Source organism: Podarcis pityusensis (genome assembly GCF_964106645.2).
Source record: "Podarcis pityusensis genome assembly, chromosome: 15".
Lineage (NCBI taxonomy): Eukaryota > Metazoa > Chordata > Lepidosauria > Squamata > Lacertidae > Podarcis > Podarcis pityusensis.
This window is the reverse complement of record NC_138040.1, coordinates 12,270,308-12,292,122: the sequence shown is the minus strand read 5'-3', so window position 1 is coordinate 12,292,122 and position 21,815 is coordinate 12,270,308. Positions and strand designations below refer to the sequence as shown.

The following is a 21,815-nucleotide window of genomic DNA, read 5'->3' as shown; positions in this document are numbered from 1 at the left end:
GACTCTTCGTGACCCCATGGACCAGAGCACGCCAGGCACTTCTGTCTTCCACTGCCTCCCACAGTTTGGTCAGACTCATATTTGTAGCTTCGCAGACGCTGTCCAACCATCTTGTCCTCTGTCGTCCCCTTCTCCTTGTGCCCTACATCTTTCCCAACATCAGGGTCTTTTCCAGGGAGTCTTCTCTTCTCATGAGGTGGCCAAAGTATTGGAGCCTCAGCTTCACAATCTGTCTCTCCAGTGAGCACTCAGGGCTGATTTCCTTAAGAATGGATACGTTTGATCTTCTTGCAGTCCATGGGACTCTCAAGAGTCTCCTCCAGCACCATAATTCAAAAGCATCAATTCTTCGGCGATCAGCCTTCTTTATGGTCCAGCTCTCACTTCCATACATCACTACTGGGAAAACCAAAGCTTTTACTATACGGACCTTTGTTGGCAAGGTGATGTCTCTACTTTTTAAGTTGATGTCTAGGTTTGTCATTGCTTTCCTCCCAAAAAGCAGGCGTCTCTTAATTTCATGGCTGCTGTCACCATCTGCAGTAATCATGGAGCCCAAGAAAGTAAAATCTCTCACTGCCTCCATTTCTTCCCCTTCTATTTGACAGGAGGTGATGGGACCAGTGACCATGATCTTGGTTTTTTTGATGTTGAGCTTCAGACCATATTTTGCGCTCTCCTCTTTCACCCTCAATAAAAGGTTCTTTAATTCCTCCTCATTTTCTGCCATCAAGGTTGTGTCATCTGCATATCTGAGGTTGTTGATATTTCTTCCAGCAATCTTAATTCCGACTTGGGATTCATCCAGCCCAGCCTTTCGCATGATGAATTCTGCATATAAGTTAAATAAACAGGGAGACAAAATACAGCCTTGTCGTACTCCTTTCCCAATTTTGAACCAATCAGTTGTTCCATATCCAGTTCTAACTGTAGCTTCTTGACCCACATAGAGATTTCTCAGGAGACAGATGAGGTGATCAGGCACTCCCATTTCTTTACGAACTTGCCATAGTTTGCTGTGGTCGACACAGTCAAAGGCTTTTGCATAGTCAATGAAGCAGAAGTAGATGTCTTTCTTGAACTCTCTAGCTTTCTCCATAATCCAGCACATGTTTGCAATTTGGTCTCTGGTTCCTCTGCCTCTTCTAAATCCAGCTTGCACTTCTGGGAGTTCTCGGTCCACATACTGCTTGAGTCTTCCTTGTAGAATTTTAAGCATAACGTTGCTAGCGTGTGAAATGAGTGCAATTGTGCGGTAGTTGGAGCATTCTTTGGCACTGCCCTTCTTTGGATTGGGATGTAGACTGATCTTCTCCAATCCTCTGGCCACTGCTGAGTTTTCCAAACTTGCTGGCATATTGAGTGTAGCACCTTAACAGCATCATCTTTTAAAATTTTAAATAGTTCAGCTGGAATACCATCACTTCCACTGGCCTTGTTATTTGCAGTGCTTTCTAAGGCCCATTTGACTTCACTCTCCAGGATGTCTGGCTCAAGGTCAGCAACCACACTACCTGGGGTGTACGAGACATCCATATCTTTCTGGTATAATTCCTCTGTGTATTCTTGCCACCTCTTCTTGATGTCTTCTGCTTCTGTTAGGTCCTTACCACTTTTGTCCTTTATTATGGTAATCTTTGAACGAAATGTTCCTTTCATATCTCCAATTTTCTTGAACAGATCTCTGGTTCTTCCCATTCTGTTGTTTTCCTCTATTTCTTTGCATTGCTCGTTTAAGAAGGCCTTCTTGTCTCTCCTTGCTATTTTTTGGAAATCTGCATTCAATTTCCTGTACCTTTCACTAGCTCCCTTGGATTTTGCTTGCCTCCTCTCCCCCGCTATTTGTAAGACCTCGTTGGACAGCCACTTTGCTTTCTTGCATTTCCTTTTCATTGGGATGGTTTTCGTTGCTGCCTCCTGTATAATGTTGCAAGCCTCCATCCATAGTTCTTCAGGCACTCTGTCCAGCAAATCTAAATCCTTAAACCTGTTCCTCACTTCCACTGTGTATTCATAAGGGATTTGATTTAGATTGTATCTTACCAGCCCAGTGGTTTTTCCTACTTTCTTCAGTTTAAGCTTGAATTTTGCTATAAGAAGCTGATGATCTAAGCCACATTCAGCTCCAGGTCTTGTTTTTGCTGACTGTATAGAGCTTCTCCATCTTTGGCTGCAGAGAATATAATCAATCTGACTTCGATGCTGCCCATCTGGTGATGTCCATGTGTAGAGTCGTCTCTTGTGTTGTTGGAAAAGCGTGTTTGTGATGACCAGCTTGTTCTCTTGGCAGAACTCTATTAGCCTTTGCCCTGCTTCGTTTTGAACTCCAAGGCCAAACTTGCCAGTTGTTCCTTTTATCTCTTGATTCCCTACTTTAGCACTCCAATCCCCTTTAATGAGAAGAACATCCTTCTTTGGTGTCACTTCAATAAGGTGTTGTAAATCTTCATAGAATTGGTCAATTTCAGTTTCTTCAGCACCAGTAGTTGGTGCATAAACTTGGATTACTGTTATGTTAAAAGGTCTGCCTTGGATTTGTATCGAGAACATTCTATCATTTTTGAGATTGCATCCCAGTACAGCTTTCGCCACTCTTTTGTTGACTATGAGGGCCACTCCATTTCTTTTGCGGGTTTCTTGCCCACAGTAGTAGATATGATGGTCATCCGAACTGAATTTGCCCATTCCCGTCCATTTTAGTTCACTGATGCCCAGGATGTCAATATTTATTCTTGCCATCTCATTTTTGACCACATCCAACTTACCCAGGTTCATGGTTCTTACATTCCAGGTTCCTATGCAATATTTTTCTTTACAGCATTGGACTTTCCTTTCGCTTCCAGGCATATCCGCAACTGAGCGTCCTTTCGGCTTTAGCCCAGCCGCTTCATCAGCTCTGGATCTACTTGTACTTGTCCTCCGCTCTTCCCCAGTAGCATGTTGGACACCTTCCGACCTGAGGGGCTCATCTTCCAGCGTCATAACTTTTATATGCCTGTTGTCTTTGTCCATGGAGTTTTCTTGGCAGGGATACTGGAGTGGCTTGCCGGTTCCTCCTCCAGGTGGATCACGTTTGGTCAAAACTCTCCACTATGACCTGTTCATCTTGGGTGCCCTGCTCGGCATAGTTCATAGCTTCTCTGAGTTCTTCAAGCCCCTTCGCCACGGCAAGGTAGTGATCCATGAAGGGGTACAGAGGGGTTAGATGATGTCAACTGTCTATAGAGCATTTATTTTATTTCTTATTTGTGAACATAACAGAAAAGAAAAAACATTGCCAGTTGATGTTGGACATGAGGCTGTTCCATCAGTCCTAACTTAAACAGATAGCTTAATATATAGGTAGTGTATATGTCCAAATAGGTGTCTAAATGAGACTGGTGATTATAAGCCATGCATTCAAACACAGACAAGGCAGTGAGATCTTTAGACGACTGAGTCGTGGATGCAATAATTTCTGACCAGAGAGAGGACAGAATCTTTATATAGCATTCATTCTAAAATTTGTTTGTGATCTCATACTTTCGAATGCATTTTCCAATCACTATCCTCATGGCAAACGGTTCAGTTTTGGGAGGGAAGCAAGTTTGTTGTGCAAGAGCACCAAATCCACTTTAATTGTGTAGCCTGAATTTGGTGATGTGTGATTGAAGTACACCTGCCAATACTTACAGTCTATTTACCATTGTATTTATATCCCACCTTTCCTTCCAGGAGCTCAAAGTGGCATGCACAGTTTTCCCTCTTCCCCGTTTTATCCTCACTACAACCCTGAGAAACAATGACTGGTGCAATGTCACCCTGTGAACTTCATGACAGAGTAGGGATTTGAACCTTTGTCTCCCAGGTCCTAATCGTAGAATTGTAGAGTTGAAAGGGACCCTAAAGGTCATCCAGTCCAACCCCCTGCAATGCAGGAATCTCAAACCAAGGAAGGAGAGTCCACAACCTCCTGAGGGAGACTGTTCCACTGTCAAACAATTCTTACTTTTCCATATGTATAGTCAAAATCTCCTTTCTTGTAACTTGAAGCCACTGGTTCAAGTCCTAATCCATTTTGGCCAGATAAAGCCACACTAGACAACCTTCCTCCCAATCTTTATAGTTTGCTCCTTGCATTGTGGGTGGCCAGGCAATAAAATCAGACAGCAGTGGGCCTCTCACTTAATGCACCTCAGGAATACTGAAAACGCCACTACAGGTATCGCAATAACCCATGAAGAAAAATTTTATAATAGTAACAGCTTGCAGGCCATCAATGAAATAGTAACTCTTGTAAAGAACAACAAAGGAACAAAAGGACATGTCTGCACAAATAGGGTGTCCATGAATCCTGCTTTACAGAGGACTGTTCTCTGTTTGAAAGCATCTAATTTCTGTTTCGCGATAAAGAATCCCAGTAAGGGAGACGAAGGGCCTAGAAGTTACCCATCAAGAGTCACAATGCTGAGATAAATTGTACTTCTACTTAACCTATTGTATCCCCCCCCCCATTTTTTTGTACCTATTGGTGTGCATTAGCAAATGCAAATATTATGCAAACTGGTATCTTTCCCCCCTCTTTTTTTTTTTTTTTTGGTGACACATAAGTGGCCGCTCTATGCAAACCATTAGTAAAAGGCAATGTGAGAATAGACCTCAACCTTCAATTTCACAGGGCTGAGTCAAAACATTTAATTGATGGGTTCCGCCCAAAGCTGTGAAAAGGTCACAGGCTGGTGTGTGGAGGATGTAGCCTCTGGCCTGATCACTATCTGGTCCATGGGCACTTCTGCCACTTCCTGGTAGAGGTTTGCATGCAGATCGTGTTGCATCTTTCAGTTGCCAGGAAGCAGCGGTTGCTGCTGTGCTCATGGCAGGCCAAGCACGACTTCCTCCATCTGCTGCTAATATCCCCAGGGGTTTCGCTTGCCCTGCATGGAGCAATTTGTAAGTGGAGCCCCCTGGAGGCTGTTGCATTGCTCACTTTGCTAACCCTGAGTGCAAAAAGAGCAATCATTCTCACGATGTTTCACACATATCGTTTCCTTCTCCCAGATAATTTCCCAGATAATTTTTAAACCAAAAGAAACCCGATGCAATATTTATAATTCAAATTAGGATATTGCTGCCCAAATTGTGTGAATTTTGTGTGTATGGTGGGTTTGTAGCAGGAAACCCCCCCCATCATTCAGTTTGTACAAACTTCACACACACACACACTCACACTCACACTCACACACTACATACGCTACGCTTCTGTTATAAATTCATAGAAAATCAACCATACATCGGATTTGCACTGTTCCACTTTTATTTTACTCCATGAAGGAAGGACTGCAAAACGGGGAAGGTTTGATACAGGCCAGCCATAATCCCTTGAACATCCCAGCACATCCACAGGAGCCCTGCCCAGTTGCTATGCCAACCCTGATGGTCCTAGACAGAAGACAATCAAGATCACAAAGAACTTGCATATGGGAGTGGATTCTGCATGGACTGGAACAAAGGACAATGATCAGATCTTCCCTCAGGGGGCAGGAAACTGCGACTACCTTTTGTCTTCAGAAAATGACTCATGGGGAGGGGTAGAGGTGAACCAGCCAGGTGACAGGACACTCAGGTTACCACCACAACTCCTCCCTCAACCCCTCCTTTCTGTAATGTATGCATGATGTTTCTGGGGGTGGGCTTGATCTACAGGGTGGGAATTTCAAAAGTTTTTATAAGGTCTTGCACACCATTTTCTGTGTCTTTTCCTCTCTCCTGCAAGTGAGGGGAACACCCTGTTGCAACAGTTCAATAAAGGCCAAGCCTACAGGCTCCTGATTTGCTCCAATTTACTCTGGTTGGTGTCTTTACTTTTTGTCCAAGCGAGCCCTCGGATTTTTCCGGTAACAGGTTCACTTATAATCCAATCTACAGCAACAGTATGAATCATTGTGCAGAATAATTCTCTTATTGGAAAGCCACCTGGCATTGACCCTATTCTGGTTTTTAGAAAGTTAAGATTTCATCCAGTGTGGCTATAGAGGTTGGTGTGTACGACTAGGAAACACCGGAGACCAGGGCTCAAATTCCCACTTGGCCATGAACTATGTATGCCACCTTGAGCTCTTTGGAGAAAAATATGGGATCTAAATGCTACAAATAAATACCCCTGCCCTGGGGTTTGTTCCGTTTTTTTTGGACTAGTAGGCTAGGTGGTTGCTGTGTACTGTTGTAGTTGCCATATCTTGCTGTGATTTCAGCAAATTTTGTTGCCTTTAGGGTGGATTTTTCAACTGCTTTGTACCCACATGGACATTTGTACTGTAGATGTTTGAGAGCCCTGCCAAGGGCTATAAAGTGGTTGATTGGGTGGGTAGTTCAGGAGGGAAAGATCATGAATTAATCTATTTAAAATATCACTTAATTCAGCCTCCTTTAAAAAAAATACACACACCCACAAGCTCTGCTTTCCTAGGTTATAAAGGTTAGGCTGTTGCTGTAAGCGAAGACACTCCGCTGAAAGTTCCTGCTGGCAGTGCAGATCAAAACCAGCTAAAATCTGTGCTAGTGTATCTACGATGGAGTGCAAGGTTACCACTTAAAAGTGTAATAGGTAACTGGTATTTTTTTTAAGTTGCCAGGCATTATATTCATCAAAAGCGTGAAAAAGAATTGTAGAGTTGGAAGGGACCCTGGAGATCATCTGGCTCAACCCTCTGCAATGCAGGAATATGAAGCTTTAATGTTTGAACAATAAAGTTCCTAGAAGCAGCTGGAAACTAACAGTGACACCATTTGTTTAACTTAATGCTGTGGTGCATTTTTTATTTTACAAAAATTATCCCTAGCTGCCAAGCCCTGAGAATAAAAGAAACAAAACTAATCCTTATGTTGTGTGAAGGATAATTAAATTAGGCATATAAAGAAAAACAGTGTTATGTACTGAGTTGAATAGGATCCAAACTGTAGCAGTCTGATTGGTCCTAGAACAATAGGATCCAAAAGGCAGCAGTCTGATTGGTCCTAGAACAATAGGATTCAGAATGCAGCAGTCTGATTGGTCCTAGAACAATGCAGCGGTATGATTGGTTGGCAGGAACCACCCAATCCTGCTCCAGATAGAAGTGAATCCACAACCTGATTGGCTTACAGTAGAATTCCAGAATTAGCCAATCATGTGCAGCCCATTGTGTAAATAATGTATATAAAGCAGATACTGTGAGGGGACATTCATTCATTCCTCCTCACCACTATGAGCTGAATAAAGAGCATGAAATCACTTTGCGACTCTGAGTATATTTCACTGGCGACGAGGATGGGATCCCGCTGAGCTGACTGCCACACACAGCACCGCAGCACCGCCAACTGCCGCACCGCTGCCTCGCACCGTGTATCCAGGCTTCAGCTCCGGGGCACAAGGAACTCAGAATGGCAGCCAACAGCAGCTTCTCGCCATTCAACCCAGCATCTGGAGACTGGGAAGCGTACGCCTCCCGTTTCACCTTCCTCCTAGAAGCCAAAGGGGTCACCGACGAAGAAGACGCCAAGAAGAGGGCGATATTCTTCAGCGTCTGCGGAGAGGAGACGTTTGAAATCGCCCGGGCTCTCCTTGCGCCTGAAGACGTCGCTACTGTTCCATACAAAACAATAATGGAACAGCTGAAGGGGCACTTTTCGCCGCAGCCCTCAGTGGTGGCTCGTCGAAATGCCTTCTACGCAAAGCGGCAAGCCCCTGGGGAAACCATAACTGGGTTTGTGACCTCTCTCCGCCAAGCCGCCCGGTTCTGCAACTTCTCAGAGCTGGAGAACATGCTTCGTGACCGCCTCGTCGGTGGCCTGAAGGATGAGAAGCTGCAACGACGCCTCTACGCGAAGAAGGACCTAACGTTCCAGGTCGCTCTGGAGGAGGCCCTGGCAACAGAAGCTGCCGAGAGGTCGACCCAAGAGGCACGGCCGAGCCTGCCATCCCAACCGAGGGTCCACCATGAAGACCTCACCGACGACTCAGGATCCGACAGGGAGGAGGTGCACCGAGTACAGCAGCGCACTCAAGCAGCGCACAGACCACAGCTGCCTCGACGAGAAGGAGGGAACTGCGCAAGCTGCGGGGAGAGTCACGAGAGGAGGACCTGCCGTTTCCGCAACGCAGAGTGCAGGCAGTGCAGAAAATCGGGACACATCGCCCGGGTGTGTCGGGCTCGGCCCACCCGACACCAGGCATCAGATGACCAATCCAAGAGCCCCAGGTCCCGGGGCCCAACGCACCAAGGCAACTCGACGGAGCTCACAGACTTCCAGGTATACCAGTTGCCCCACCCCAACGTAGAGAAAATTTATGTAGAGGTACAGATAGAGGGGGCCCCATGCCGCATGGAGCTTGACACGGGTTCAACTCTATCCATAATCTCGGCAAGGACCTTAAGGAAACTGTGTCCCACTGGGGGTCCCAAACTCAGGCCGGCCCCATTCACCCTCCGGGACTTCCAGAAACGTAAGGTCCCCACAATGGGGGTGGGGACCTTCAAGGTGCAATACCGAGGGCGGACGCGGCAACTGGACTTGCTTGTGGTCAAGGGCCCCTACATTAGCTTACTGGGATTGGCATGGTTTGGACCACTGGGGCTAGCTGTCACCGGGGTGAACCACACTAGCTTACAAGTGGACGTGGACGCCATATGCAAGGAATTTCCAGGGGTTTTCGATGGGAAATTGGGACAGTATACGGGCCCCCCCATTGCGCTACAGCTTGACCCCGCAGTACGACCGGTCAGGCTCAAGGCCCGCCGGGTCCCGTTCGCCTTGAAACCCCGTATAGACGAGGAATTGGACCGACTCGTAGAGCAAGGAGTGCTGGAGCCGGTGCCTAATGCTCCCTGGGAAACCCCAATCGTCACACCCGTCAAGCCTAATGGTTCGGTCCGCATCTGCGCAGACTACAAATGTACCATAAACAAGGCCCTCACGGCCCACGCATACCCAGTGCCAGTGGTCAGCCATGTCCTTGCCACCCTGGCTGGGTCGAAAATTTTTGGCAAGCTGGACTTGGCCCAAGCATATCAACAGCTGCCAGTAGATGAGGCCACAGCAGAGGCACAGACGATTGTGACGCACAGAGGAGCGTTCAGGGTAAAGCGGCTGCAATTCGGTGTCAGCGTGGCACCAGGCATATTCCAGAATATAATGGACTCTCTCCTTAAAGGGATTCCTGGCGTCACCCCCTTCTTCGATGATGTGTTGATTGCCGGCCCCACACCAGAGGAGTTTGAGGACCGCCTCCGCACCGTTCTGCACCGTTTCCAGACGGCGGGTCTCAAGGTGAAGCGGGAAAAATGTCTACTAGGAGTGCCTCAGGTGGACTTTCTGGGATTTATGGTGGACGCAGAAGGGGTCCACCCGACTGGGGACAAGGTACGGGCCATTTGTGATGCCCCAGCGCCCAAGAGCAAGACTGAACTTCAGGCCTTCTTGGGACTATTGAACTTTTACCATTCCTTCCTTCCCCACAAGGCGGCGGTAGCGGAGCCCCTACACAGACTCCTGGACAAGCGGGCCCCTTGGGTGTGGGGCCAGCGCCAGGAGGCCGCATTCCAGGCAGTCAAGGACTTGCTTGTCTCAAACTCGGTCTTGGCACACTTCGACGAGAGGCTGCCGGTGGTGCTAGCATGCGACGCCTCACCCTATGGCATTGGAGCTGTCCTGGGGCACCAACTCCCGGATGGAAGAGAGGTACCGGTGGCGTACTTTTCCCAGACACTCAACACAACCGAGCGGAACTACTCGCAAATCGACAAGGAGGGTCTGGCAATCGTAAAGGGAGTAAAAAAATTCCATGATTTCTTGTACGGGCGGCCCTTCACCGTGGTGACTGACCACAAGCCGTTGCTTGGCTTGTTTGCCCCCGAAAAGCAGACCCCCCAAGTGCTGTCTCCTCGCGTCCTCAGGTGGTCAATTTTCCTTGCCAGCTACCAGTATGCACTGATTCACCGACCTGGGAAGGCGATGGGCCATGCGGACGCCCTCAGCAGGCTACCACTACCGGAAACAGGCCCTGACCCAGCACCTGCACAAGAGGTTATGAGCCTGGAGCTGCTTCCCGACCGCCCCATTCAGGCACAAGAAGTTGCACACCATTCCAAGAAAGATAGGGTCATCTCCCGGGTCCTGGACTGGGTGTGGAGGGGATGGCCCAGCAGCAGCCCCGGGCCAGAATTCGCCGGCTACACAACCCGCAAACATGAACTGTCGGCCCACAAGGGGTGCCTGTTATGGGGAAGCAGAGTCGTTGTTCCCCAGCCCCTCTGCAAAAGGGTCCTCACAGCCCTACACGAGACACATCCAGGGGTAGTAAGAATGAAGGCCCTTGCCAGGAGTTATGTGTGGTGGCCGGGGATCGATGGAGAGATAGAGGCCTGGGTCAAACACTGCCAGGCCTGCCAAGAATCCCGCCCAGATCCCCCAAGGGCCCCAGTCCAGTCCTGGGAGTCCGCCCGAGCACCATGGTCACGCCTGCATGTGGATTTCGCTGGCCCCTTTCAGGGGAAAACATTCTTCATAGTGGTGGACTCCTACACCAAATGGCTGGAAGTCGCACTGGTACCGTCCACTTCCACGTCCGCAGCCATCCGGGTACTACGCAGGCTGTTTGCAACCCACGGGCTCCCTGACACTCTCGTCTCAGACAACGGGACTGCATTTACGTCAGGAGAATTCCAAACCTTCACAGCGCAGAACGCCATCCGCCACATCCGTTCGGCGCCGTTCCACCCTGCCACCAATGGCCAAGCAGAACGCATGGTGCGGACCACCAAGGACACCCTTCGCCGCATGACGCAAGGGGACTGGGAGTACCGCCTTGCCACATTCCTTCTAGCACAGCACAGCACCCCCAGCTCAACGACTGGCCGGAGCCCCGCTGAACTACTAATGGGTCGGCGCCTTGCAATCAGATTGGACCGCCTTCACCCCGATAGAGCTCAGGATGAGGTAGTGGTGGGGGAAGGCAGGAACCCCCGGACCTTCGAGGCCCAGGACCCAGTGTACGCAAAGAATTTTGGGGCAGGCCCAGCATGGGTACCCGCCACAATCACCAGGGTCACTGGCCCCGTGTCGTACGAGGTGCTAACGGATGGGGGGCAATGCTGGCGCCGCCACTGCGACCAGATACGGCGACGATTCCCGGGAGAAAACCAGGAGGAGGACAGGTCAGAGGAGTCCCAAGGGAACAGCGGGGCAGTGAGGCCCATAGAGCAGGAGGGGCCAGCAGGAGAGGCAGAATCAGTAAATACAGAGAGGACCCGTGAGGCCGAAAGGACACCGGAACCAGAACCACGACTGAGCGAGCCGGTTGCACCAGACCAAACAGCCGCATCACAGCCAGCATCCTTGGAACACGAGCCAGAACCCGGAGCCCGGACCAGGGAACACCCCAGGCCACAACGCACACGTAGGCCGCCGGCATACCTTGAGGACTATGAATGCGACCTCCCGGGCAGGACTGGAACTTAGAGGGGAGGGGTGTTATGTACTGAGTTGAATAGGATCCAAACTGTAGCAGTCTGATTGGTCCTAGAACAATAGGATCCAAAAGGCAGCAGTCTGATTGGTCCTAGAACAATAGGATTCAGAATGCAGCAGTCTGATTGGTCCTAGAACAATGCAGCGGTATGATTGGTTGGCAGGAACCACCCAATCCTGCTCCAGATAGAAGTGAATCCACAACCTGATTGGCTTACAGTAGAATTCCAGAATTAGCCAATCATGTGCAGCCCATTGTGTAAATAATGTATATAAAGCAGATACTGTGAGGGGACATTCATTCATTCCTCCTCACCACTATGAGCTGAATAAAGAGCATGAAATCACTTTGCGACTCTGAGTATATTTCAAACAGAATGGGGGAAAAAAGACGCGAAGAATTCTGGGAACTTCCCCCTCCCCCATCGCCTCAGAAGCGACGCTAACACGCATTTCGAAAGAAAAACCAACCGCCGTTTCTGGCCTGTTTTTCGCGCCTTCATTAATATGCACCAGACCTCATGAATATTGCCGGAAGGAGGCGGAGCGAATGGGAAGACGCGGGACAAGGAAAGGAAGGGAGCCCCGCCCCGCCCCTTTCGCAAGATGCTTCTATGACCGTCGCCCTCCGTGACGTCATCGGTCGGGGCCGCGGCCTTTTGCGCAGGAGAAGGCGGAGGGGAAACCAAAACGGGGGGGCAGGATGGCGGCGGGGCCGACGCGGCCCTCCCGGCCCCGCAAGGAACCGCAGCCGCTGGTCATCCCCCGGAGCGCAGCGGACGAGCAGCGTCTGAAGCTGGAGAGGCTCATGAGGAATCCGGTGAGGGGGCGGGGCATAAGTGTTAGTGGGCGTGGCTACTTCTCCCCGCTCCCACCCCTGCAGTGTAGGCACCAGGGCCTCCATTGGGGATAGGTGAGGTGGAAAACCCCTCCCCCATTTCTCCCCTCAATAACTACCCTCTTACTCAGTTTGCTTCAATGAAGAGGTAGAGGCCCCCCTTTTATTTCCTCTTCTCTTATATTTGGCAGTCCTGATCTGCTCTCACCAGGCTTGCCCACTAATATATTTTTCCCTCCCCCGATTCCTAGTTAACTTGTATGAAGAAGGGAGTACAGTGGTACCTCGGGTTACATACGCTTCAGGTTACAGACTCTGCTAAGCCAGAAATAGTACCTTGGGTTAAGAACTTTGCTTCAGGATAAGAACAGAAATTGTGCTCCAGCGGTGCAGCAGCAGCAGGAGGCCCCATTAGCTAAAGTGGTGCTTCAGGTTAAGAACAGTTTCAGGTTAAGAACGGACCTCCGGAATGAATTAAGTACTTAACCCGAGGTACCACTGTATTTGCTTACCCACAGGGGGAATCATGTGCACACAAGGGGGAAATTCCACGTGCGCGCACCCGCTCCTCTCTCATAATACTGGAACCTGAGTTTTTGTGATGAAGCTGGTTGGTCAGGACAGACGAAAGGAAGTACTTCTTCACACAGTATGGAATCTGTGGAACTCACTGTCACAGGACGTGGCAGTGGACACCAACTTAGAAGGCTTTAAAAGGAAATGGGGAAGCTGATGGAGGATAAAGGCTGCATTATGGCTATATTCTACCTCTAGCGTGAAAGAAAGGCAGAGTGTCTCGGAAGACCAGTTGCTAGGGAACAAGAGCAGAAAAGTGCTATCGTGCTCATGCTGTGATCATGGGTGTCCCAGGGGTATTCTGTTAGCCACTGCAGGGAAAAAGGATTCTTGGCTTCTAGTCTTATTCAGCAGGGCTCTCCTTATGTTCCTTTGCCACAATCCTATTGATCCCTATCCTCACCCTATGCATTTGCATTATTAGGTAATGCTAGACCACTCATCAAAAATGGTGGCAAAAACAAAAATGAAGGGTGGAATGAGAACTTTAGAGATCTGGGAGAATAGAACAGAGTTTGCATGGTGCCCCAAAAGTGAAACAAGTAGGGTGGGAGTTTCTTAGATCGATGGCACAACACAATATGAGTCTATACTCTGAGAGTGTCCATCTGCAGATAAGCTTAATACCTGGGTAGATTTATATGATACGAAGTTGAAGGTGTTGGTGCCCTCATCCCATCCTGTTTAATCAGGCCCTTTGGCAGTGAGTGTCTCCTTCCGCCTTTGTCTTTCTTGGCTTGCATGTATGCATTTATGGAACAAATTTATATGTTGCCTTTCCTCTATTTAGGTCTTTGAGGCAAATTACAAATGTAGTTTGAATCTCATTGGTTTTGTACTTGGTGGGAGTGGGCATCTGCCTATAGACCTTGCAGACTTAGAGCACCCCCAACAGACTCCTGTTACTTTGCGCTTGCCTACTCTGCAGGACTGAACAGAGCTCTCTAGGGTAGCTCTCCATTGATGCCTCTATGGCAGCATAAAAAGAGAAGGCATATATTTAAATGGTCATCCATTAAAATATATATTGGCCGCTTTTCTGTGCAGATGCCTTTTCAAACTGGTGTACAATCAAAAACAACAAAAAGATACAAGGAACAGCAATGCAAAGTTTTAAAACTACAACTCAGCAATAAATTTCTTTTTAACAGAGCCAGATATAATCTTATTTACCCAGACCATCTCTCAGCTAATAAACATCATGCCTGAAAGGCCAATTGAAGATTATAGGCCCTTTCAAAAAGCCTGCAATTTGGAAATATCCGAGGAATGGAAATTCCATAGCTGTGAGGCTACCATAGAGAAGGGCCTCTCCCACATGACCACCCACCTTACCAGGGAGTCGGGACACTTGAAAGCCTCTGAAGCAGATCTTTAAAAGTGTGGGCAGCCCAACAAGTAAAGGTTACTTATTCTTACAACATAGTGTATGTTGACTCTGAAGTAAAGGTGCTTCCAGGCTGTCAGTGTTTTCAGGTGGGATTCAGCCATATCCTGGCAAGCACAGGCTGCACAAAGAAAGCTGATGTGAAGCTTTTCTGCAACAAAACTGCTTCCGTGAAAGATTGGAATTAACTGCTACAGAAAGTGACAGGAAGATGCATTGAAAAGTCTGGGATAACACTTGCTTTGATGCAATGTAGTCTAGTCCCCCACGCCAACATCTGGAGGTGACTTGAGTCTCCACTTAATGAGGCTTACTCCCAGAAGGGGACTGCAGTCCTGCGTAGAACATGCTTTTAAATGTGCATTGCCCTGAACACTTTGTGTGTGTAGATTCCTAAATGCAATTAAATGCATAAATTCCACTTGTGTAGTTATTGCAGTGAGTGCTTGTGGAGAAGGGCAGGGGAGAGCTTAGTGTCCTATTCTTCACATCCTATCTCATTCTAGTGCCTTTACTTATAAATTACTTTAATCCTGCAGTTCCCTTCTGAATGCACATCTGTATATGTGGGGATAGCTACCTGACCCTGCTCCCCTAAGCACATTCAGCAGAGATCTCACCAATTCTGTCCATTACTCTTGAGCTGCTCTGTGTGTGTGTGTGTGTGTGTGTGTGTGTGTGCGCGCGTGCACGCACACACATCCATGCATGTATGTATGTATGTAGCATGGGATTGTATTCAACAAGAAAACCTGTTACTTGCACACATTCTGAGAGCCTGAGCCAACACGTGACTGGTTTTGCTGGCAGCAGGAGAAGGAAAAAAAGAAATAGATAAGATGCAACACTGGGGCAGGCAAAGAAGTGCAAACTTCCCAATCCAGCACCCTGATGGGGATGCAAGTCATCCCCTCCTCTGTCATCAGATTGATCATTTGATACATGGGGTAATAAGAGTAGATAGATGAGTTGAGGAGAGGGGAGGTCTGTGTGTGACCTACGGTATATGTACATGTGTGTTCTTTGTGTAAATGTGTGTGAGAAGGCCACACCCACCCTGGCATGTGATCCCCAGAGGGTGGCCAAGAGTGAATATAGCCCTTAGATCAAAAGGATTTATCACCCATGATATAGCTAGTGTGACACTTTATTGTCTGCAGCCAAATGCCCAATAAATTCTTGGGTAAAAAGATCAGTTCTGTTTTCCTTAATGTTCCCACTTCTGTTTAGATCCATGCTTTAATAGCTTTGAAGAACTGCTCTCTCCTCCTAGAGAAACAGTGTCACAGTATTGCTCATTTCTTGTTGCAGGATAAGACAGTTCCAATTCCTGAAAAGCTCAATGAATGGGCGCCCCGTCCGCCTCCAGAATTTGTCAGAGATGTTATGGGTAAGTAGCTATTTTTAGGTGGCTTCTTAGCTTAAGCACTGTGCTTCTAGAGGAATGTGCTTAATAGGGAAGGGAAATAGATGAGGATTGAGTAGTCATAAGATAAGGGGCTTGAAACTTTGTAGGGGATGAGGGGGTGTTCTTGCAGCCATCTTGCCCTTGCCATATTACCAATTATTTTTCACTGGCATTTGGGTGATTACTGATATGAGTCACACTTCTGAATCCCCACGGTTTGAAATCATGTGTGACGTTTGTGACCATAAACACAGAGAATCAGAAGAGTGAATGATTCAGGCTCTGAGATGTGTGCACACTTAAAAAAGTAATGTTTACACTGACGAGAAGCAGCAGAGACAAATGGGGTTCCAAATCTGGGTCTTCTGTAGCCAGGGCTCTGTGTATCTGTCATGATCCTACAGGAGTGTTGCTTTCTGAGAACCCTGGTCTTCACTCTAGACGAAAAGCAGGTTTCTAGCCTGCATGGCTGAAAAGAGATCCTTCAAAATGGTCTATTGAGATCTAAGAAACCAGAGGAGTTGCTGGATTAATTTTCAGGTGCCTGTAGCCAAGATCTCTGTGTCCATCATAGCTTCTTAACCCTCACTGTGACTAACAGTGCTAGAATAAATATGCAAAATACTAACGTTTGGAAATTTTGTTCAATTCAGCATAATTTATGCTAGCATATAGAGTCTGTGTGTAACAGCAGAAGTTACCTTTAGTGAACTGAATCCTTACTTGGAGCACACCTTTAATTGGAAGGCACTCAGAGTGAGACTTAGTATAAAATAAGAAAGCTTATGTTTATTAAGGGAAGTTCATTATTTTTAAGAGAGAGTTCTTTTGTCCTAGCTAACTAAGTAGTTGGTGAAACAAAGAAGCCATGCTTGCCTCTTTGTTCTCAGAAGATACATCCAAAATAAGCTTGCCACTTGAGTTCCAGAGAAAGTTTGAGAGGGGAGACAGAAATGAAAGAGGATGCAGCTTTGACTTCCAAGGACAGAATCACAGAATTGTAGAGTTGGAAGGGATCCCAAGGGCCATCTAGTCCAACTGTCTGCAATACAGGAATCACAACTAAAGATTCTCTGACAGGTCAGCACAGAGATCAAAGGGAGAGAGGCTGCTTGAAGGTTTTCCACCCTACCATCTTAACCACATGCAGACCCTTCTAAGCAAACTGAGCTGCACCGCAACGTCCAGCAATTAATAAATATGCACATTTGTGCTTTGTCTTTATAGCATGGTTTATAGACAATCCCATGCCCACGGGTAAATCATAAGCTAGGGAGCATTACGAGCCTGTATCTAGACAACTAATATTTGCCTTCCTATAATCGTTACAACAAACCAAAGGGGAAATGGTGATAGCATTTGCTCTGTTCCAGCCAAAGGAAGGGCAAGGAGAAAATGGAGCGAACAAGATTTCTAGGTGTCCCCAGAAGCAAGGTCCCTAGTGTGGCTGCTGGTTTCCCAGCAAGCTTTCTGTGTACATTTGGTCCCGTCCCCCCCAATATATGAAAAGGAGAATTTCTTTTCAGGCTCAGACTAATTTCCTACTTGTGTGAAATGTGATCAAGCCACTAGTGAAGCTGCCCTTCATAGAGTCAAGTCTGCCCTTGCTCATCTAGCCAACTATCGTCTCTGACTGGTAGCAGCTTTCCCATCACCTGCCATCTGAGATCCTAGGAGGCACCAGGGTTGCTGCCTGCACTTGTAATGCACATGCTCTGCCAATAAGCTGTGACCCCTTCCTTGGCAGGTTCCAGTGCTGGGGCTGGCAGTGGGGAATTCCACGTCTACCGACATCTTCGCCGGCGAGAATACCAGAGGCAAGATTTTATGGATGCCATGGCTGAAAAGGTTGGGTGATTCCTTTGGCTGACCGTTTCTGAGTTGTTGTACTGCCTCCTTCCCTACAGACCCTTATCAGGTGTTAAAATCAGTGGAGAATTACCTCTTGGTAGTTGTGCCATCCTCTGAAGTTTGGGGGTGGCAGCCTGGGAGAGGGCATTCTCTGCAGCAGCTCCTAGGTTGTTGAATTGCTTCCCCAGAGAGGTGTGCCTGCCACTTTCACTCTACAGTTTTCATGGAATGCTGAAAATGCACCTCTTCGCTCTGACCTTTGCACCTGAGAAAGGTGTTTTCAAAACCCACTTTATTCCCGTGACTATAATTTGTTTCAGCTTTTTAAATATTAAATTGTTGCAACCCGCCCTGGGATTGTAATGACGTGTTCCCTGTGATTTGTCGCAGCAAAAACTGGATGAGGAATATCAGAAGAAGCTAGAAAAGAACAAGATTGTAGCGGAAGAACAGACAGCCAAGCGCAGAAGGAAACGGTGAGGTCAAAGTTGTACAGGAAGCCTAGGGAAACAGGATCCAGAATGAGGGGAGGCAGGAAGGTTCAAGGGCAATAGTTCAATAATTGTTTACAGTCCAAAATGACTTAAGGGCCAGACTAGAGGTTCTTCCTTAATATGTAGCATGGAGCTACCTATCTTGTTTCGCCTTAAATAATTGCAGGCGCAGGGTGAGGAAAAGTTCTTGCCATGGGAAGGCACAGGTTTGATCTCAACACTGTCCTGCCGTGATTGGCATAGTGGTCTGATTTTCCATGTGGCTAGGAGCCTTAGTGGGGGAAATCTCCATTGACAGAAAAACAGGATATGTAGCTGCCAGTCCTATGAAGGAATAATTCCAGTTTTTACCTCTAGGTGGCTGCAAGTCCACCTCTCTGCAGTTCCTGGAAACAGTTTCCTAGAGAGGCAAATTTCATCCTACCTCTAGGATAATTTCGGAACAGATAGCAGTTCCCTCCTGGTAAACAAGGCAAACATGTTTCAAAGCTGTTCACATGCTCTTCCATCAGCAGTGAAATAGGTTGGGTTCCAGAGCATTAAGAATTGGCATTTTAACAACTGCACAGCTCACTTCTCTTTTTGCTAGCATCAGGGTTGGAATCTGCAGAATGTTGGGGCAAAGGGCAGCTTGTTCATTTGGAGCATTTAATTCTTGATTTACAGGCAGAAGTTGAAAGAGAAGAAAATGCTGGCGAAGAAGAGTAAGCTTGAACAAAAGAGCGAACATGCAGGTAATGTGAAAACACATCTTCTGGAGTTCAGTTCACCAGGAAACTCCTTCTGCTCTCAAGTCCCCACTGAAATGAGTTGAGCTTCTGCCTGCATCCAGATGTGGGTATCTTCCAGGGAAGTCCTTTGGGATTCTGTCAGGGTAGTCAGACCAAATGACAGCACAGCTCCTGATGAGAGAGAAAGAGGTTGCATAGAGTGGCCTTCCCCAACCCAATCCCCTTTTGGACTACAATTCCTATCAGTCCCAACCAGCACTGATGGGAATTGTAGTCCAAAACATGTGGAGGGCACCATTGGAGGATCAGAAGCTCCATGGACTCAGATGAGTTGAGGCAAAGCAGCTGCCCCCTCTGCAGGGACAAAGAACTCTCAAATATCTGCAAAACCAAGGAAGGAGGAGCTGTTCCGTATAGTAATCCTAATCCTGGGTGCCTGAGGCAATGGGAGGACTATTGCTTCCAAGTTTTTGTTGGGGTTCACCTAAGTGCCTGAGGCAATGTCTGTAGGAAGGGGAGGCTGTAGAGCTCGCAGCCCAGTGGGGAACATGACCTTGATTCTTGAAATGGGGAAGAGGCCCAGTGTTGTTGTCCCTACCAATCTGAGAGAGTTGGAGAATTAGGAGGATTGTTCCTCCCTAAAACAGGCCTGCCAGAATTTGTTGGACACCAACTCCTATCATCCCTACCCAACATGCTCAATGGTCAGGGATGGGAGTTGTACTCTGGCATCTGGAGGACCACAGGTTCCACATCCCTGGCCTAAAATGTGCCTCGCCATTTTGGGGAAGGCAGGGAGAAAATAATTGCCTTGCCTTTGCTGGGGGAGACCAAAAAACCTCAACTGTAAGCGGCCAGCCATACCTCTGGAAGCTCACAAGCAGGCCAGAAATGCATTTTATCTCCACCATCTGATCCGCAGAGCTATCCTGACCCTGAATATGATGGTTCCATTTACCTGTCAATCCATAATATTATTCAGTTCTTTCTTCCCCTCAAGCAAGTAGCCTGATCATCATGTCTTTTACTGGCAACAGATTCCGACCATTCCCCAAAGCAGCAGACCAGTGAAGAGGAAGACGAAGGTACTTCTGAGGAAGAGGATGATGCTGAAAAGCCCAGCTTCAGGATGAGAAGATGATGGCGCTGACTCTGTGGCTGGTATCCAGGTGCTGTTGAAGAGCCTGGTGTCTCAGTTGAGCAGGCTCTTCTGAGCTGTTTCAGACCTCCGTCACGGCAGAGGTGTTGCCATAAGGACCCCGCAGGGGTATCGACATCGGAGCCATGTGAAACAAGAACCTCTTCCAAGCTTGCTTCTGTAACTGCTGTGCAGTCTGCTTATGGGGTTTCTGGGGAAAGATGCCAGCATCCTGCCCCTGTGGGCCTTCTTGTTCTTCCTAGCATTGCTCCAAAGTGGTGTCTCTCTGAAAGCTAATGCTTTATCCATCTGTGTTTTCAGGCAGACCCTTTCCCCCTGAGAGACCCAAGTACACAAATGGGTTTGTGTGGCCTTTGCTCTCGGGCAGAGAGTGATCTGGCTTTTTCTATAACGGAACTTGACACAAACTTATTCGGGAATTTCATTTGGGGTTGTCTTCACATTGCTGCTGCAAGAGTTGGTTCACCAACACTGCGAGGAAATCGCTCTCTTTGTTTCAAAAATGTGATGTAAAACTTCTGCCCTAAAAGTTAATAAAAGGGGGACATCTGAGTGTTTTCTTGCCTGTTCACGATTGCTGTTTATATTGGGCAAATTAATGGTGAAAGAGAGAGAAGTGAGCAGAGAGGGGTAGCGCCTGTCACTCAAAAATCTAAATATACCCACTGAACCTAAAAAGGTTGGGGACCACTGCAGTGTGGTATGGAGACTCCTAGGATGGTGCAGAGACCTCCCAGAAAAGCTGAGTTTTGAGAAGGGGCTTCAAGGATGTAGGTGCAAGGATAAAATAGGTATAAAAGGAGAATTCCTGGATGCCACGTTTGGGGCAAGAGCTCTTTGGCGAGAGAACATCAGCAGAGATTTAAAATCACAAAATAGGCAGCAAAGTAAAGCATGGAAATGTAGGCTGTTAGTCCTTTAAAATATGCTCTTTTGAGTTCCTTCCAAAGTTCCCCTTTCCCCCCAGCATAGAAGAAGACTACGTGTTTGGCAAGTTGCAAACTTGCGAACACTCCAAAGGTCAGATTCATGCACTTCAGAAAATTGAAAAGGGCATAAAACTTGGTTTAGTTGCAAAGTGGTGAAAGTTCCTAAATTATTGGTATAGGAACTCGAGAGGCTTGTTATAGAGTCATGCAGCTAAACTGGAGCAACCAGCTTGGACGTCTTTACACACTGAGCTCAGGTAGACTAGGAAGGTGAACAAAGACTTGATCACCTAGTCCCTCCCCAGGTGAACTACGCCTGGTTTTAACCCCTTTGTGCATTAATTAGATTTGAGTATGTTGGTTATATATGAGGCTGGTTCTCCCACAAAGGAAAGAAGGAAGGTGGCCGGACTGAGGTGTTTCAGGAGGCAGTTCAAGGCACAAGGAAGGACAGGGAGAAGCCTTTGGACAGCTGAAGGCAGCGAAGCAAAGGTCACAGGAAGTGATGTGTCCAGGTATTAGGGCAGAAATATTGGACAAGGCCAGGTGTGTATGAAGACAAGAGCAAGGAACCTGGGGGAGATCTAGGAGTGGGCTACAGTCAGGTTTATCTATTTAAGGAAAAGGGAATCATATGGTCCTACATTTGGAGATTTAAGCCTCCTGGTATTGTGATGGTAGTCTTGTGCTTGTAAGAACAGAGGAAGGGGCTGCTGGATCAGGCCAATGGCCCATCTAGACCAGCAACCTGTTCTCACAGTGGCCAACCAGATGAAACCCGCAAACAGGACCTGAGCTGCTGTGGCTTCTAGCAACTGATACTTAGAAGCATTACTGCCTCTAACGGTGGAGCCGTAGTTTTGCCATCATAGCAAGTAGCCATTGCTAGCCATATCCTCCATGAGGAGCAGCATCATGTTTAGCAGCAGACTGAAATGGGGGCTTCTGTCTAATTCTC

General features: G+C 47.6%; 1 protein-coding gene across 1 annotated transcript; it reads left to right on the top strand.

The window, feature by feature from the left end:
* Positions 1-12,118: 12,118 nt before the first annotated feature.
* Positions 12,119-20,485, top strand: PRKRIP1 (PRKR interacting protein 1). The gene is made up of 6 exons (XM_080983270.1): positions 12,119-12,304; positions 15,597-15,675; positions 17,441-17,541; positions 17,935-18,020; positions 18,705-18,772; positions 19,807-20,485. Exons 1-6 carry the CDS (start codon positions 12,188-12,190, stop codon positions 19,908-19,910), a joined length of 555 nt encoding a protein of 184 aa, XP_080839396.1. The 5' UTR covers positions 12,119-12,187; the 3' UTR covers positions 19,911-20,485.
* The last annotated feature ends 1,330 nt before the right edge of the window (positions 20,486-21,815 follow it).

Coding starts and splice junctions, on each gene's coding strand:
- PRKRIP1 (XM_080983270.1), top strand. CDS start 12,188: ATGGCGGCGGGGCCGACGCGGCCCTCCCGGCCCCGCAAGGAACCGCAG. Junction 17,542..17,934: donor TGGATGCCATGGCTGAAAAG/GTTGGGTGATTC, acceptor GATTTGTCGCAG/CAAAAACTGGATGAGGAATA. Junction 18,773..19,806: donor ACAAAAGAGCGAACATGCAG/GTAATGTGAAAA, acceptor TACTGGCAACAG/ATTCCGACCATTCCCCAAAG.